The 19,003-nt window shown below is 42.1% G+C and overlaps 2 protein-coding genes across 9 annotated transcripts in view; both read right to left on the bottom strand.

Moving 5' to 3' along the window:
• Nucleotides 1-19,003, bottom strand: part of mid2 (midline 2) — a 269,448-nt gene that overhangs the window by 219,694 nt on the left and 30,751 nt on the right. The window lies entirely within an intron of this gene.
• Nucleotides 11,039-19,003, bottom strand: part of LOC147833974 (uncharacterized) — a 124,549-nt gene continuing 116,584 nt past the window's right edge. The window contains exon 2 of one of the 2 annotated variants that reach the window (XM_088651189.1): nt 11,039-16,809. In XM_088651189.1, the coding sequence (XP_088507315.1) occupies nt 12,698-15,178 (2,481 nt within the window). In that variant the 5' untranslated portion in view covers nt 15,179-16,809 and the 3' untranslated portion in view covers nt 11,039-12,697. The remainder of the gene's footprint in view (nt 16,810-19,003) is intronic. The other variant, XM_087281614.2, reaches the window with a different exon arrangement.

Raw genomic sequence — 19,003 nt, 5'->3', positions numbered from 1 at the left:
GAATATTTCATGATCAGAGTGAACTCTGAGGGGGGGCATGGATGCCTTTGATATGTCTATTAGCTAATTTATTTATACAAATAAAGTGTTAGTATAGACCTCTTCATTGAGAGCAGGTAAAGACACACTTATCGCCTTTATACCTTCCAGGTGGGATATTAGGACCCACTGGAGATTTCTTTTAGGTACCTCAATACAAGCCAACACACATCATGCTAGTATTGGTGGTTTACAGAGACTCTCCACAGGTATAATGTGTTTTATAAAGTTTGAATGTTGAAATGCATTTTGAATTTCAAGGACATCAGACCTTGTAAACAACTGGAACAGAGTACAACTATGTCATACTTATATAATTACATAAAAAAACTGTCCTTGTAAACAATTAAAACCAGTGCACACACATATTTAAAAACAGCTTATGCTATGTAATGATATTTAATGTAATTTTAGACTTAGAATGCTTTCCAAGTTTGCATTTATTTATTTTTAATAAATAAATATGGACAATGCATGTCCACTTCCACTGTAGAAAAGCAATATACAAAGAACACTAAGAAAAGGTCTTATGTCAAATGAAGCAAAAAGCCAGATATTTATATATATTTTTTGTAGTGTGCCAGAAGGAAAGATCAGATTTTCATTTTTAGCTTTCCAAATATTATTTTTTCAATTAATTGTAATTAACTTATTAATCTACATAATCAGACAGACAGACAGACAGAGACAGACAGACAGACAGACAGACAGACAGACAGACAGACAGACAGACAGACAGACAGACAGACAGACAGACAGACAGACAGACAGACAGACAGACAGACAGATAGATAGATAGATAGATAGATAGATAGATAGATAGATAGATAGATAGATAGATAGATAGATAGATAGATAGATAGACATAATGTTTGGTCTGATTAGAATGTGTCCATGTGCAGACAAGGCTAAAACACGCTCCAGAAAAAGACACAATACACTAGAGAAAACCAGACACCGCAGCAAAACGGATCCATTAGGTGGATTCAAAATAGAGCTGCAGTGTCATTTCATCGTATAAATCGGAAGGAATTGGGGAGCACCTATTTTTAAACTGTCCTATTTCTTTGAACAATCTACAGTAACAGTGGAAAAGCTACAGTAAGTTTTGCAATTGCCTACAATACATTTATTGTGCAGAATGTTTTTTTTTAAGCTGGGGTCATCGGGGTTATTATGAATTACACATAACATTGTATCTAATAGAGATGTCACGGTGGTGCAGTGGGTGGAAAGATTGCCTCACAGCAAGAAGGTCGCTGGTTCGAGCCCCCGGCTGGGTCAGTTGGCATTTCTGTGGGGAGTTTGCATGTTCTCCTCTATTCGTGTGGGTTTCCCCCGGGTGCTCCGGTTTCCCTCGCAGTCCAAAGAAATGCACTTTGGAAGGGCATCTGCTGCTTAAAACATATGCTGGATAAGTTGGCGATTCATTCCGCTGATTGATAAAGGGACTAAGCTGAAAATAAAATGAATGAATGAGTGAATTGTATCTAATAGTGACAAAACAAACAAATGTGAAAACTACAAATTACTGTTGTCCTTAATCACAATATCACACGTAAACAGAAATAATAATAATAAAAAAATGCACTAGTAAAAACTGGGTTCAGAGCTCACCCGATAACACGTTAAATAATACTAACACAACCTGAATGAATGAATGAATGAAGATGGAGAGATTTGCCATTAGTTTATCTGATCTGAAATCTTTCTTTTCATCGCGTATGTGAGATTTTTGTGATATTAAGTCTCCAAAATGATAGGAAAAAATATATAAATGACAAAATCGCATTGTGCCTTCACATTTTCTGTGACAAGCAGTTTCACTGAGAGATGAAGTCTATCTTGTTTCCAATTTGATACTGTGAGTCACTCAATGATACTGACCGCAACAATGCAAAAAAAATCCTACATAATGCCATTGTCATTGTGTTCAATTCCTAGCCAGCTAAAGCAAGCATTTAGCCTATATTCCATTCACATTTGCATACAATTTCATAATCTCGAAGTCATCATATTCCACCATAAGCATGATTGATTTAGTAATTGTTTTATTCAGGCATCAAAACAGAAAGAAACTATGTTGTGCTCAGAACTCTTTTTTTTTCAGAACCTAAACCAGTTCAGCACAGCCATAATGAATGGATCAATATAGAGCAATGCTCAGGTTCAGTAAGTTAAAATCCTGTTCACTACCACAAATAGCAAATTGATTTTTTTACTGAAAACTTATAAATATTTAAAAACAGAACTGCTGGGAGTCACTGTAGTCTCTTCAAATAATCTGTTTTCAATCAATTGTTTTAAATTGGACTATCATTCATAATTAAAGTTGTGAGCCGCCCCTTGCCTCAAGATTCAATTTGATTATGATTCAATTTAAAACAATTCTCGCAATGCAATACAATGAATCTTTTACTTTAGTGGTTTAATTTAAATATTACACCAATAGAATTGTCATTATGTTAATAAAATTAAGAACAAAGATTAAAATAACAAGCAGAAGAAAAAAACTAATTCTTACATCCAGTATTTAATGAAAGTAAACAAGTAAGAAATAAAAACAGAAATTTAATTATAATGAAACAATGTTAATATATAATAAGGAGCAGGCTTCATTTACATCAAAACAATATATTATTATGTGTGATCATTATAATGAAACATTGTGTAGAATTGTTTAGTAGGCATCAAAGCAACATGATGCAAAAAACCTAAGCTACTTCACTGCTCCAAAATGCTTTATGTGATGATTTCTCTTATTCAAATATATAATAAATAACGTGTATTAGACATGGGACGATAACCGTTTTCAATGTATACAGCGGTTTGGAAAAGTTGAGTTTTTTTAACCGCCAAAATCTCCTGCTATAACGTTCCTAAGGTATGTGTAAGATTTTTTTTTTATTAACTGTTTTTACAGTATCTCCAGCAGAAAAGATATTCAAAGATTCTGTTTTAAGTTGTACAGATATCTGTGTTTTTAAAAAAACAAACGAAGACAGCAGAGTGATTGATTCAATTATTTTTTTTTTAATTATGCAGCATGACATCCCACCAAGCACACAGCATTATCAGACGTTAATATTAGGTTAGATTTAGGTTGTGACGTCAGCTGACCAACATTCAATGTCCAGCCAGCATCTAAGGACAACGTTATTTTGACCAGCAATAACGAGGTCAATTAACGTTGATATTTAGTTGATTTTAGGTTATGTTAGAAAGTTACCAATATCCAACGTCGAGCCAAAATCTTAAACGTCATATTGGCGTCAAATACTGACATGTATTTGTCAAGTATGGCAACCAAAATCCATATATATTTCGTTTCATGCGTTTTTCAGACTGCCAGTCTCAATATCAAACAGGGGAAGTGTTTTAGATCAGTCATCATTTCTATTTGGTGATGCTAGTGCTTCAGAAATTACACACTTCATCTTTAACAGCCTATATTTATCACAGCTGCATTACAGCTACTGCATAAGCTAGCCCAAAGCAAAAAGCACACATAATAATCAAACAAATAAGCCAAACATTATTCAAAATGACAACAGTATGTGCAAATCAGCTGGAATTACAGACAGTAGCAGAATGAATGCCATCAGCAGCTTCAAAACACTCTCTCTATTATGTTTAATAAAGGATGACAACAATGTCACTGTTTGAAAAGGTAAACCTTTATGTCTCTCCCAAAATCTCCAAAAGAGCATACTACAATATTGGAAGCCACATATCAACAATGCCTGTCAATGCAGTATAAGTATGTTCCCACACAATACGCCATAAATAGATTAGTATTATGTAATTCTTTGAAGACCTTGGCTCTACAGCTGATGATGTGTGTTTTATGGCTCTCCCTATGATTAAGCGCAGACCACCTGCTCAAATATCAGCATTCTGTGGCTTCAGATGGATTCCCGTCTGCTTCCATGTCTGCGGTCTCAGGTGAAAGACACAATACAGCTGTAAATGGAGATGAGAGAGTCCTGATGGCACACGGCTCATGTTCCGTCACCACACAGAAGACAAAAGCTCGGGGGTTGAACATCTATCAGCCCATTTTTGGGGGCACTCAAATAATATCTTCTTTGTGCAGCGCAGAGTCTGAGCTTTCTGCAAAAATACAGGGTGTTTTCCCACCACATTGAATGATTCTGAGTCATAGAGAGCATCTTTGTTGGAGCTTGCGAACAGTCTGAAGAGAATGAAAGCCTCCCAGTGTGAGATTGAAGCCATCTCGCCCTCATTTCATCTAGGGCTACTATCCGCCACACACCAAATAAAACCCGAAAACAGCTCTTTTCCCCCTTACGCCACCTTTATGGCTCTACGAGGAGAGAAAGGTCAGTGAAAATGGAGAGCAGCAAATTCAATTCACATGCAATTGCTTTGGAAAATGCAATTCTGTGAAAGTCTGAGTCTCGCCGGCTGCAGTCAACCAAATAACAGAAAAACGCAATGTTCTGTGCAACCTAGAGTTCTCATTAATGGCTGAAGTGTCAATACAGCTATTCTTCTTATGTAATCCAGAGCATTCCACAAAAACAGCCTCTCTTTTATAATGTATAATCTCCTCATGTTCGCAGCGTGTGCTCAAACACATTCTTAAAACTAACTGTATTAAATGGGGTTTTGCAGTGATGCAATAGAAGCAGCAATTTTGTCTCCCAAAAAACCCTTTTAGAGAACCATTGTTCTTGTTATGTTATGAACAGTCTAAAATCTAAAGAGACTCCTTTCACTACAAAGAATCTTTTGTAGATTGGAGCCATCAATGCCAATAAAAACCTTTATTTTTAAAGCAACACTCCACTTTTTAAAAAAATATAGGCTTATTTTACAACTTCCATCCAGTTGTTAGTAGTGTTGTCATGATTCCGTAAATTTAGGCCACGATACTATACAAGCTGAAGTATCACGATACCAAGTAGTATCGTGACACTGTATTAATTCATAACTTAAATCTACAAGAAGTACATTATTTGATTTATTTGTATATACTGTGACTGTTTTGTTGTTATTACAATAAATAATAAATAAACAAATGAATGAATAAAATAAATAAATAAATCATTGACCACATCATATGATCTGTTATGACTGCAGAAAACTATGACCTGTCTGAATCAACCACTCAGTTTTCAACACCGCCCCGGCCTGTGCTCGGCTAATCTCACTGACCGCTGGCTGCAGCGGTGGCTCAAGTCGAATGTGTCTAGAAAATTAAATAGTGATTCCACTTCAGCGAGTTGTTCTTTTAAAGAGATTGTTGAGGTCTTTGTGGCTAGATCATATTCTCAGGAATAGAAATGAACTAATTCATATGTGTGTTTGAAGTATCAGAAAACGTGCATTACCATACAAGGCAAACATTCTACAGTTTTGCAGCCTTAATGCATAGCCTTTTGTTAAAATTTAAATTAAGTAGTCTATTGATTAATTGGCAGCACAAATGTGTAAGCATTTTAGTGACTTTCCCACATGCAACATTAACTACTGTAGAACCGTTAATGAGGATACTACTGTTTACAAAGTACAGTGGCAACGCCAGAATTTTAAAATTTTAAGATTTTTAATATCACAGTGACTAACGAAATACCGGTAAACCGTGTAACCCAAGTTGTTAGTACTGTTGAAGTTGAAAGTTTTAGTGAAGTTTCAGTTAAACTTTAACCAAGTTTTAGTCCGTTCAGCCAATCTCAAGGAGCACTGGTAACTTAGCTCAGCATAAGTCATTGAAATGGATTAGACCATTAGCATCTTGCTCAAAAATAACTAAAGAGTTTTAATAATTTTCCAATTTAAATTTGAACTCTTCTTTAGTTACATCGGGTACTAAGGCCCAATCCCAATTCTACCCCTTAGCCCTTCCCCTTACTCCTATTCCTCGTTTTGCATGTTCACATGAAGGGGTAGGGGTGTCCCAATTCTCTTTAGCTTGAAGGCGTATGGCTAAGGGAAAGGGGAGACAGCCCTTGAAATGGAGATTTTTCAGGACCACACTCAAAACCAAGCAGTAAGAAAATACACAAGCTACAACGGAAGTAAGCAGATGCACAAAGTAGTATTTGTTTGTCATTATTACAAATTTTTACAACAAACGAGCATATATTTTATTACATTCATAACAATGTTCGTGTTTTACTGTCATGCTTAAAAAACTATTAAAAAATGCTACATTTCGATATCTAAAATCCATAATAATAATAGTAGTCCTACAACATACTTTCACTTCTGTCACTCGATGACACTCGAATGTCTAGTGGCTGGGAATTACCCTTTTACAGTGTCTGGTATAATGTTAATGTTGTTTATAATATTGTGTGTTTACAAAAATTGTAATAGCCACCAATATTATAATAGCCACCGTGTAAATACACAGTACAGTTTTGAGCTTATTGCCACATTATATCGTTACAATAACATGGTATTGTTGCCTTCTGTAATTTCCTGAAGATAAATATAAAAAATATATGCAACTGGAATATGTACAGCAGTCACTGTCATTGATTTCATAAAGTTTGAGCTTGATACGACATACAGTATGATGATGTGTACGGGTGCTGTAGTGCTGTTCCTTTTCTTAGGGGTATAATTTTAAGCTCTTCCCCATCACACTGTTTCAAAGGCCAATGGGAAAGGGGTAATTGAGATTGGGCCTAAGACTGATGGAAAATTAAAAGTTGCTATAACATATGATATCACACAACACCTGAAAATAGTTCCCACTTCTCAAGTGTTTGCCTGCCACACTGCATACTATCATTGCACCTTCTCGACCATGGTGTAGTAGCAAAGTTCCCTGACTATTATGCCGAAATCAACCTAGAAAATAACAAACACAATTTTTTTTGTTGTCAAAAACATAATAAAACTACAACAGTCAAGCTTTAATTCGTTAAAAATCTTTGGTCATTTTTGAGTGAGATGCTATCAGTCTAATCAGATTCACTGATCTATGCTAAGCTAAGCTTATAGTGCTCCAGCCAGACCTGAGATTGGCTGAATGGATTTAAAAAAAAAATGGTAAAACTGAACTGCTTAACTCAAAGGGACTTGTAATATGAGCCTACATTTAAAGTTTTCAAAAAGCTTATTTGTTCTTTTAAGAGTCCAACAAAAGACTTATTTAAATGATAAATGCACAGCATGGCTCCATTACTCATTAAATCATTTCATAAACTTTGTCATTTCAAAATTCTACACAGGATCCTTTTAACCATAGTTTAATATCAAAATTTCATTCATAATTAAGCATCTGCGGTATCAAAGAGAAGAACAAAGAAAAGCAGTGAAACAAATTCAGCCAGTATTAAAGCAAACACTCTGCATTTTCAGGGCTGCTTTGACAGCCGAGCTGACCCAGGCAATTCTGAAATTTGAATTGAAAATAAATTACCTGTGTCTTAAATGTCATTAGGAGCGACGCTGGCTGGATTGATGTGTAAAAAAGAAATGGCAACAAGGTAGAAAGCTGCAAAACCCATTGCCGAGTTTTACAATGCAATTCTCAAAGACAATTACTCCATAATAAATTAAACAATTTGACGTCTGACTATACAATTCCAGTTGAATAAAAGCTGTCAAAAAACATAAACCTATTCAAAACAAAGCACTTGGTCATAAAGCTGAGTGATTACCAAGCTGTGGTCGAGTCAAATATGCCTCGTAGGAGCAGTTCCTCTTGATCTCATTAATTGGATCACTCAGAGAGGAGAGGGTAAGTGCATCTGTCCTGTGTACACTAATCCCTTCAATAAAGATAAGCTGTAATGTGTAGAAAACACGTTGCTGATGCAGTTTGTCTCAGGCAAAATCTACTTAAAGGGATCAAAAGTACCCCAAATAACAAAGCATGCCAAGAGCTGCCAGAAAAACACAAACACCTCATGTTCAAAACTCAGACACTTTCTGTCTAAAAAATCATACATTCCATGGATAAGACTGAGCCTTGTAAGCATTCTTATTTTGTTTTTGGGCTACATATTTTAAATTAGCACCATTGGATTGCTGTTTGGCCTGTCAAACTGGTGGGACGCAACTAATTGGCATATGAATAACTTTGTCATGACTAAAAATATCTTTCGAGATATAGCTCATTAAGCTCTCGCTCTGATCTATGAATTAATGTAGTCTACAGTCAGGATACATATCTTCTCTACACAAAAATACAGTGGCACATAACTTGTTTATGCTTAGTTTTCTCAGCACAGTGAGTGTCTGAGTGTGTATCCACACTGCCATCTAGTGAATCTCAATGAATCACAATGCATGTATCATTAAATAGACTTGATCCACAATTACTTGTTTTTGATTCATTCAAGAAATTGTGTTGTTTAATTAAAGTGTGTAATTAAAGAATTAACATTTGCTTTACCCCCTTTGTTAACATTGCTAAAATCTTAATAGACTATCATTATTGCTTGTAAAACTAGCATTTTAATTTATGCTTTGTTAAATTAAACAGTCAAATGATTCAGAACTGTGTCCAGAGCAAATGAAAATGAAGACAAATGTCAAGTAAAAAGAGAAAAGCATCATTTGAAAGCAATTGTATTAGTGAATATTACAGTTATATTGTATTAGTATAAATATTAGTGAACACATATCTTCAGCCTACTGCATTGTATTCGCAAGACAATTCAAACTCTTTAAGTTTAAAAGGACATTGATTTGAATAAACTTAATAAGCTTAGGTGAACTTTTAGTTTAAAAGTTTAAAGAGCAAAAGCAGACTTTAAAAAACAAATATATTACAACAAATAAAACATAACACAATATACTGGTAATTCCAGCATTATGGATGTGATGTTTGCAGTTAAAATTTAAAACATAAACTCATAGAGAAATTATATGTTAACATTATGTTGAAACATCGGTCTATACTTTCCAAAACAACTAACCACAGAGTTACTGTATGAGAGCAGAAAAATATCAATCAATTAACATTTTATAGGTTTTATATGAGGAAAATAAACATGCGTTATGGATTTGACCAAATAGTATGAGAGTTTGCAGTATACTATACTTTGTAGACATTCTCTAAATTAAACTGCACAACTCAAAGGAAATAATGCTAACCAAAATGATAAAAGTTGACTCTCTATAGAACAAACATGATTTATTTATTTTATTTATTGTTTGTATTTATGAGGAAAAAGCTTGGTTATGGGTGTGACATCTCTTCATTTTGGGTGTGACAGATGCAAAATTGCCACTTTTGTGACTTTGGTAAATTAAATATAATAGTTTGAAAACATTGACAGAAACATTTGTAAGTTCTTTTAAAGTACTGCAAAAAATTTTAGAAACAGTTTTGCTCTTTTGGTGAAAACTTTACATTTTTTTCATTGCAAGGTTGACATTTGCATGCAATTGCTCATATAATGCATTATAAAGTACATTATTGGCCAACAGTGATGCCTGGTCTTAATAACCCTTTATTTAAACATGCATGTTATGTTCTAGAATTTTTAAGCATATTATGAGAGTCAACAACTTTTGTACGTGGTTTGCATTTCAATCATTTCATTTGTGATAAGGAAACAAGCTTATTAAGGAATGAGCAGGAAAATGTCTGCTAATTATATACAAAAGAGAACCAATGGAATACTAATAACTTATATCGAATTGTGTTATGCTTTTTATTTGTCTATGCATTTTTTTACATCGTAAAAATAAATAAATAAATAAATAAATAAATAAATAAATAAATAAATAAATGAATGAATAAATAAATAAATAAATAAATAAATAAATAAATAAATAAATAAATAAATAAATGAATGAATGAATGAATGAATGAATGAATAAATAAATAAATAAATAAATAAATAAATAAATAAACAAACAAACAATAAGCTGTATAGTTCGCCTCTTTATAGCAGTGGCATACTGCTTTACACAAGGACATAAGCAAGGAAACAACACTCAGATGATGAATCGACTCTGCATGACAATATGAAACACATCTACATACTCTTAAGGATCTCAAACTGTGAGGAGATGCCTTTTGAGAAACAGCTCATGAAGAGAGGCATTTCTCCTCGCTGCAATTCATTATGATTTATTACACTCTGTCTGTCTAATGCCATTTGCTAAATGAGGATCATTTTCAACATATTCATACCAAACACACCTTTTTACCACAAATTAGTCTCCCCAAGCAACATTAAACAACCCTAAAGCCATTATTTCACAAATAACAAAGTAAAACCGCCTGCAAACACTACTTACCCAGCATTTCTGACTCATAAATACAATCTTTTCACTGTTCTGAATACACACGATAAAACTGATCTGATTTAATGAGCACATGATTGCAGTGGAAGGCCATTAAACTGAAAATAAAAACACACTTTGGAAGACAAACTGGCACATGGGTCATTATCGTCTCGTTTTCTAGACAACAGTGCTCTCATAGGAAGGTGCTTCAGATGCAAATGCTCCATCCAGACATCACTTTTCGACACTACTGTATACACTACAAAAACGATTAGTTACTATACTTAAAAAAAGTAAACATTTTGTCTTAAAAGCGACAAGTTTGCTTGAACTGTAAGCTGATTCAATTTTTATGATTATAAACATACACTGTAAAACCCAACAGTCAACTTTATCAAATGAAATGAGTGTAGTTAACGTTCGAGGTTACAGAAGTAACCCTTCGTTCCCCGAGGAGGGGAACGGAAGTGCCATGAATGGGAGGATTCGGATCAGAAGCCGCTTATCTGGAGAGTATTGAACGGGCCAATGAATGAAATTAATTGGCAGCGTAAGCTTGCGCAGGTGTGCGACATCTGCAATTATCTCAGCATATAAGCACACCTGAAGCCAGCAGACGCCATCCTTTTAAGCTGAAGAGACTTTCAAACAGCTAAGGGACAGTCATCATGGCGACGGAATATGGCACTTCCGTTCCCCTCCTCGGGGAACGAAGGGTTACTTCTGTAACCTCGAACGTTCCCCTTCGGTTGGGGAACTTCAGTGCCATGAATGGGAGAATATGGAAAGCGCCATAATGACTGCACCTTACCAACACCCCCGATGAGGAGATAGTCAAGCAAGCGTGACGCACCCACATCATGGGGGGCGCGGTCCTCCAACGTGTCCCTGGCCCTAATTTATCCTACTTCAACAGAAGTTTTACGGATTTAGATATATTTTTTGGGAAGTCGTGAGCATCTAGATAATTCTAGGAAATACGACAGTACGTTGGGAAGCGTGCAATCCCGATAGGGAGGACGCTGCGGAGGCCATCCGTTACCCAAGGGGGGGATAGATGGCAGAATTTACCTATGGACTAGCCCTAAAAAGGGGGAGTACGCATAGCAAAAGAGTGGTTAGCGGAGAGGGAAGACACGGGTCCGCCCAGGGGGGGGACTTAACCGTGGCGGAATAAGCATATGGGATCGCCTAGTGGGGATCACGCATAGCAGGCACCTATACCCAAAACGCGGGCTGACCAGCGGGCAGACCTACAACGTAGTGGGCCAGCAAGTGACTCCTCCGCTGAGTCAGTGCTGGGGGCCACGGAGGAATCTGCAGGGCTCACCTGACGGGGAACTTTACTGACAGATAAAAAAGGCGCACGTACCTCCGTGTTAGGGAGAATGGCGCAGCAAGCGTGTTTCAACACCCTACCGAGTTGTCTCCTCAATCACCAAAGGGTTACCTAATACCCTTGAGGAAACCGGCTCCACTCGCAGATTGTAAAACCTTGCAAATGTGTTGGGTGTCGCCCAGCCCGCAGCTCTACAGATGTCTGTTAGAGAGGCGCCGCGTGCACGCGCCCAAGAGGATGCAACGCTCCGAGTGGAGTGTGCACGTACTCCCGGGGGACACGGCTGACCTCGACTCGAATAAGCGAGTGAAATGGCATCCACAATCCAGTGGGATAATCTTTGTTTCGATACGGCACTTCCCTGCTGCCGACGGCCATAACAGACAAAGAGCTGCTCAGATGATCTAAAATTCTGAGTACGGTCCACATAAATGCGCAGAGCGCGAACTGGACAAAGTAAAGAAAGGGCTGGGTCTGCCTCCTCCGGGGGCAGCGCTTGCAGGTTCACTACCTGATCTCTAAAGGGGGTGGTAGGAACCTTGGGCACATAACCGGGGCGGGGTCTCAGGATGACGTGAGAGTAATCCGGCCCGAATTCCAGGCACGAGTCACTGACCGAAAATGCCTCCAGGTCCCCGACCCTCTTGATGGAGGCCAACGCAACCAGCAGAGCTGTCTTCAGGGACAGAAATCTTAGAGATACTGATTCGAGTGGCTCAAAGGGATCGGATCGCAGACTCGTGAGAACGAGGGCGAGATCCCAAGAGGGCATGAGAGGGGGGCGAGATGGATTAATTCGCCTAGCACCCCTAAGGAACTGGATGACCAGGTTATGCTTTCCCACGGTGCCGCCAGCTACCGCGCTATGATAAGCGGAGATGGCGGCCACGTAAACCTTGAGAGTGGAGGGCGACAGCCTGCTGTCCAACTTCTCTTGAAGGAAAGAGAGCACAACACTAATCTGGCAATTTCGGGGGTCTTCTCTGCGAGAGACGCACCATTCAGTGAATAGACTCCACTTCAGGGCGTAGGCGCGCCTCGTGGAGGGGGCTCTAGCCTGAGTGATGGTATTAACCACTGCAGTCGGTAGGTTACCTAAGTCTTCCTCGCGTCTAGGGACCACACGTGGAGGTTCCAAAGATCGGGGCGAGGGTGCCAGATGGTGCCCTGTCCCTGAGAGAGTAGGTCCTCTCTCAAAGGGATCCGCCAGGGGAGGGCCGTCGCGAGGAGTGAGAGCTCTGATATCCAGGTCCGGTTGGGCCAAAGGGGCGCAACTAGCAGAACCTGTTCCTCGTCCTCCCTGACCTTGCACAGAAACTGCGCGAGCAGGCTCACTGGGGGAAACGCATACTTGCGCATGCCCCGAGGCCAGCTGTGGGCCAGTGCATCCGTGCCGAGAGAGCCCTCGGTCAGGGAAAAAAACAACTGGCAGTGAGCGTTCTCGGGGGAAGCAAACAGATCGATCTGGGCCTCCCCGAATCGCGCCCATATCAGCTGAACAGACTCGGGGTGGAGTCTCCATTCTCCAGGGCGTAACAGCTGTCGTGAGAGCGCATCGGCTGCACGATTGAGCGTGCCTGGGACGTGAATGGCGCGCAGCGATTTCAGCCGCGGGTGACTCCAGAGGAGCAGACGGCGGGCGAGCTGAGACATGCGGCGAGAGCGCATACCCCCCATGCGGTTGATATACGCCGCCGCCGCCGTACTGTCCGTCCTGACCAGCACGTGTTGCCGCTCCAGCACCGGTAAAAAGCGGTGGAGAGTGAGGAACACTGCCAACAGCTCTAGGCGATTGATATGCCAATGCAGCTGGGCACCCTTCCAGAGGCCCGCAGCCGCATGCCCGCGACACACGGCCCCCCAACCCGTGTTGGAAGCGTCTGTTGAAACAACAACATGGCTGGACGCCTGTCCTAGAGGCACACCGGCCTGTAGGAACGAGGGGTCGTTCCAAGGGCTGAGGGCGCGGCGACACAGCGCAGTAACCGAGACCCGGTGTGTGCCCGCGTGCCATGCGCGTCTGGGGACCCGATCGTGAAGCCAGTGCTGAAGTGGTCTCATATGGAGCAACCCGAGCGGCGTGACGGCGGCTGCGGATGCCATATGCCCCAGGAGCCTCTGAAAGAACTTCAGTGGGACCACTAGTTTGCTGTCGAGCTCCCTCAGACAGTTCAGCAACAGGCGAGCGCGTTCCTCGGAGAGGTGCGCTACCATGGTGATCGAGTCCAGCTCCATCCCGAGAAAAGAAATCCTCTGCACGGGGGCGAGTTTGCTCTTTTCTCGGTTGACCTGAAGCCCCAGTAGGCGGAGATGCCGAAGCACCTTGTCCCTGTGCATAATCAATTGCTCCCGCGAGTGGGCTAAAATCAGCCAGTCGTCGAGATAATTGAGTATGCGAATGCCCGCGAGCCGAAGGGGCGCTAGGGCACCCTCCGCGAGTTTGGTGAAGACCCGCGGAGACAGAGAGAGCCCGAAGGGGAGGACCTTGTACTGCCACGCTCGACCCTCGAACGCAAACCGCAGAAATTGGCGGTGGCGTGGAAGAATGGAGACATGGAAATACGCGTCCTTCAGGTCTATGGCTGCAAACCAATCCCGAGGACGAACGCATTGGAGAATGCGCCTCTGCGTGAGCATTCTGAACGGCAGCTTGTGCAGACAGCGGTTCAAAACGCGCAGATCTAGGATTGGCCGTGACCCACCGCTCTTTTTGGGTACGATGAAGTATGGGCTGTAAAACCCACTCTCCATCTCGGCTGGAGGAACCGGCTCGATTGCACCCTTCGCCAGGAGGGCAGCAATCTCCTCTCGCAAGACAGGGGCGGACAGGGGGCTGACCCTGGAGAAATACACGCCCGTAAACTTGGGGGGCCGTTTCGCGAACTGAATCGCGTAACCGAGTCTGATTGTGCGTATGAGCCACCGCGAGGGGCTGGCCCGCGCTAACCAGGCAGGCAGAGCCCTCGCTAATGGAGTCATCGCTACAATCGCTGACGTACCAGCGGTGGGGCAGCGCGGAGTGGGTGTGCTGATCCGGGAAGCACGAGGGTCCCGCGGAAGAGCTGGAGGAGAGCAATTCGCTCTGGCTCCGCACCCTGACTCCGGAGAGGGGGCTGGAGGGCTGAGGGAAGGGAGACCGTCCCCCCAGCGCTCGTGAGCCACTGGCGAAGCACGTAGAGTCTGCGAGCCGGAAGGCAGCGCGTCCCGGACTGGCAGAACTCGTGCAGTCACATCCGGGGAAGGGAAAAAGTGCTCTTTTACTGATGTTTTGGTGGCACTGAAAAGTACCGTTGTTATCGGGGCCCCGCCCTCCAGCGGGGAAAGAGCAAGTTTCCTCTTCTCCGGATGGCCTGTCTCAGGGACGCTTCGCGGTCCGTTTACCGGACTTAACGGCGCCCTGGGCAGGAGGGGCTGCCTGCTTTCGAGGTGAACGCCGCGCCCGCTTGGCCGGAGGCGCAGGCGGGGGCGGGGCAGCACTCGTTGGCGGGCGCCCTCGGCGAGGAACAGCGGAGGTGGATGGCTCGGCGGGCGGAGCGGGCTTACGGCCACGCCGATAGATGACATTGCCCATCGCATCCGACTGCTCTTTCACCGCCTTGAATTCCTGGGTGAATTCACCGACGGTGTCGCCGAACAGGCCAGCCTGGGATATGGGCGAGTCAAGAAAGCGAACTTTGTCAACATCGCGCATATCGGCCAGGTTTAGCCAGAGGTGGCGTTCCTGAACCACAAGTGTGGACATCGTCCTCCCCAGCGCACACGCGGCGGACTTAGTAGTCCGAAGAGCATAGTCGGTCGCGGTGCGCAGCTCATGTAATAAGCTTGGGTTGGACCCGCCCTCGTGCAGCTCGGCCAGCGCCTGCGCTTGGTAGCGCTGGTAGGTGGCCATCGCGTGCAAAGCAGAAGCAGCCTGGCCCGCAGCCTTATAAGCTCTGGCTCCGAGGGAGGCAGACAACCTACAGGCTTTGGACGGGAGGCGGGGCAAACCCCGCCACGTAGAGGCGCCGCGCGGACAAAGATTGACCGCGATAGCGCGCTCCACTGACGGGATCGCCTCATACCCCCTGGCAGCTCCGCCGTCAAGGGCGGTGAGGGCGGAGGCACTCGCAGCACGGGCAGAGAAAGGTGCCCTCCAGGACTGCGTGAGCCTACTGTGCACTTCCGGGAAGAAGGGGACGAGAGGCTTCGAAGGCTTCGCCTTCTGGTCCTCTACGTAGCACCCATCTAGTCGGTCCGGCCGCGGAGCTGGGGGATAAACCATCTCCAACCCCACGGCCGAAGCAGCCCGGGAAAGCACGGCTAACATGTCCGCTTCAGGATCCGATTTGACAGCGCTCACCTGCCCGGAGGGGGCGAGCGGGTCCGGATCTTCGTCGGACAGTGAAAGCCCACCCTCCGATGCCGCGGAGGACATCTGATCTCCGGTGTCAGCGAGTGTGAGAGCTACCATCTGGTTAGACGGATCACTCTCACCACCCGAAGCTTGGATGGAGCGCCGTGAGGAGCGAGAGGTCCGCGAGCCCGTGGGCGGCGGATTAGCTCCCGCTGAAACCCTCAGATCTGCCCGAGCGCCCGCTGCTTTTTTAGAGCAGGAGGCAACTGGGGTGGCTCGCTCTCTTGCGAAAGTTAGCCGCGATCTTAGCTGTGCAACGGTCATGGCATCGCAATGACGACATGAACCGCCCGCGAGCACCGCATTAACATGCTGGACCCCCAAACATGCAATGCAGTGATCGTGTCCATCATCCGGAGACAGGAAACCCCCGCATCCAGAAACGCACAGTCGGAGCGCCATCCTGAAAAGGACGTGCTGCACGACTGTGTTGCTCTTTTAGGAAAGTTGCAACTATACGCACCGCTCTGGAGGACCGGACCCAAAGAACCGCAGGCAAGGGAGTAACCCAGCTCGACCGTCTGCCACCGCGAAGACCCACTCTGGACCGGGAGACACACTCGTTCGCTCTGAAGTGCTGATCAGCAAGAGGAACCCTCATCGACTCACTCAGAAAGGATCTGAAGCGAAAAGGATGGCGTCTGCTGGCTTCAGGTGTGCTTATATGCTGAGATAATTGCAGATGTCGCACACCTGCGCAAGCTTACGCTGCCAATTAATTTCATTCATTGGCCCGTTCAATACTCTCCAGATAAGCGGCTTCTGATCCGAATCCTCCCATTCATGGCACTGAAGTTCCCCAACCGAAGGGGAACTCAAAATTTACTGAAAGCTAATGCTACTCATTTCAAATAGTTTTGAACCCTTGAACTTAAATGGAGTAAGTTCACAGCAATTATATAGATTAGTTTTTTTTTTATACTCGAATGGTTTGTAGCAATCGGTTTCCTCAAACGGTTTGAGTTGCCCACAGTACTCATTTGGTTTGAGTTCTCATCACTTATCGGGTTTTCCTGTGCTTAAATTATTTGCTTACTCAAATGGATTAAGTTCACAGTACTCATTAGGATTAGCTTTGAACTTAAATGGTTTATTGCAATCGTTTTCCTCAAATGGTTTGATTTACCTTAACTTTTGGGGTTTTACAGTGTAGTTTATTTACTTATTTATTTTAATGCAATGGGTTTATTTACTTTTTTAAGTAAAGTCTATTAATCTACAAAGCAACACATTTTTAAGGTACAGTCAAGGTAACTAATATATGTTTAACAGTGTATATATTCACTCATTGGTGTGTAACAGTATTTACTCGTCAATAGTCTAATCTTTGCATTTTCATTGTTCGCCCAGTTGATTTGGGTAACACTTTAGACTAATGGTCGATTAGGTCATGTTAGTTAATGCACTGTATTTACTATAAGTATGAATAATCTTGTAAAGCATTTATTAATGATAGTAAATAACTTATGTTTTATTAAAAGCCAAAGTTATGCTCGTTAACATTAGTATAGCACAGTGAGTTAACATAAACTAACGTAATTTAACTTAAATAACATAACCTAATGTTAGCAAAGATAAATAAATAATATATAATATGGTACATGCACAAAAACACTGACGATGAATCGAGAATATGAATTCATAAACACATCTACATACTCTTAAAAAAAGTGTGAAGAGACGCTTTTTGAGAAACAGCTCATAAAGACAGGCAATTCTCCTCCCTGCAATTCATTATGATTTATTACTCTTTCTGTCTGTCTAATAACAATAATTCTCAACATATTCAGACCGATATCACCTGAATTAGTCCACCCAAGCAAAATTAAATTATCCTAAAGTCATTATTTCACAAATTACAAAGTAAAACCGCCTGCAAACAGCACTTATCCAGATTCCTGACTCATAAACGCTATCTTTTCACTGTTCTGAATATGCAAGATACAACTGATGTGATATAATGAGCCTATAATTGCAGTGGAAGGCCATTCAACAGCAAATAAAAACACAGTTTGGAAGATAAACTGGCAAACGGGTCATTATCGTCCCATTTTGTAGACAACGGTGCTCTCATAGAAAGTGCCTCAGGTGCCATTGCGTAGTTTGGTAGAAATTGGATACCCTGGTCCCGTGAGATTGACTCTGGCGGTGGCTCAGGCTTGGCCAGCGGGGTGGAAGTGGAAATTGAGCTCTGTGGATCAGAGGGAGGGGGGTTTATTCACCACTGCTACTGAAGTGTGTGGTTCAACTGAGGGCCAGCCACCTGTCACTAGGCTATCCTTTTACTTCGACTAGTCGGACACTTGTTCAGACTCCTCGCCGGCCCCTTTGGAATACTCTCTGTGTGTTCCTTAAGGCTCCCATGTGTTCTTCCACATGTCTGGCATGTGTGTGTTCTAAAAAAGCTGAGGTGATGTGGCAGAGTGCATGAAATCATGCTAATCTTATTTGATTTTGTTTAGTGCAAGCTCAAATTACATAATTTGACAAACATCAGTTTCTAGGGATTTGGTAGCTTTATAAGGTATGGCTTTGGCTGAAATGTTTGCATTATTCTATAAATGCATGATAAAATGTCTTCCAAATGTCAAATGATAAAAAACTATGTTATTTAGAGCACTTATTTATTTAAATGACCAAATGTACATTGCCAAATATACATGGGTCAAACCTGTGATATTTTATTTCAAAAATCATTAGAATCATGTTGTTAGTCATTAGAATCATTTTATTAGCAACATGTATTGCTATTAACTTAATATGGAAAATATTAAAAGCTATTTTTTTTTAACCATCAGATTCTAGATTTTCAGCTTTGTCTTGACCAAATTCACAAAAAATACTGGTTGCCTTATCTTTAAACTGAATCAAATTAGCTATTTGAGTCATTCATTCATTTATTCATTGTCTTGTCGGATTAGTCCCTTTATTAATCCGGGGTCCCCACATCGAAATTAACCGGCAACTTATTCAGCAGGTTTTTACGCCGCAACCCATCTCTGGGAAAT

This window comes from Danio rerio, chromosome 14 (genome assembly GCF_052040795.2).
Source record: "Danio rerio strain M-AB ecotype USA chromosome 14, GRCz13ab, whole genome shotgun sequence".
NCBI classification, from domain to species: Eukaryota; Metazoa; Chordata; class Actinopteri; order Cypriniformes; family Danionidae; genus Danio; species Danio rerio.
Note: the sequence above shows the minus strand (reverse complement) of the source record. Positions and strands in the feature narration are given on the sequence as shown.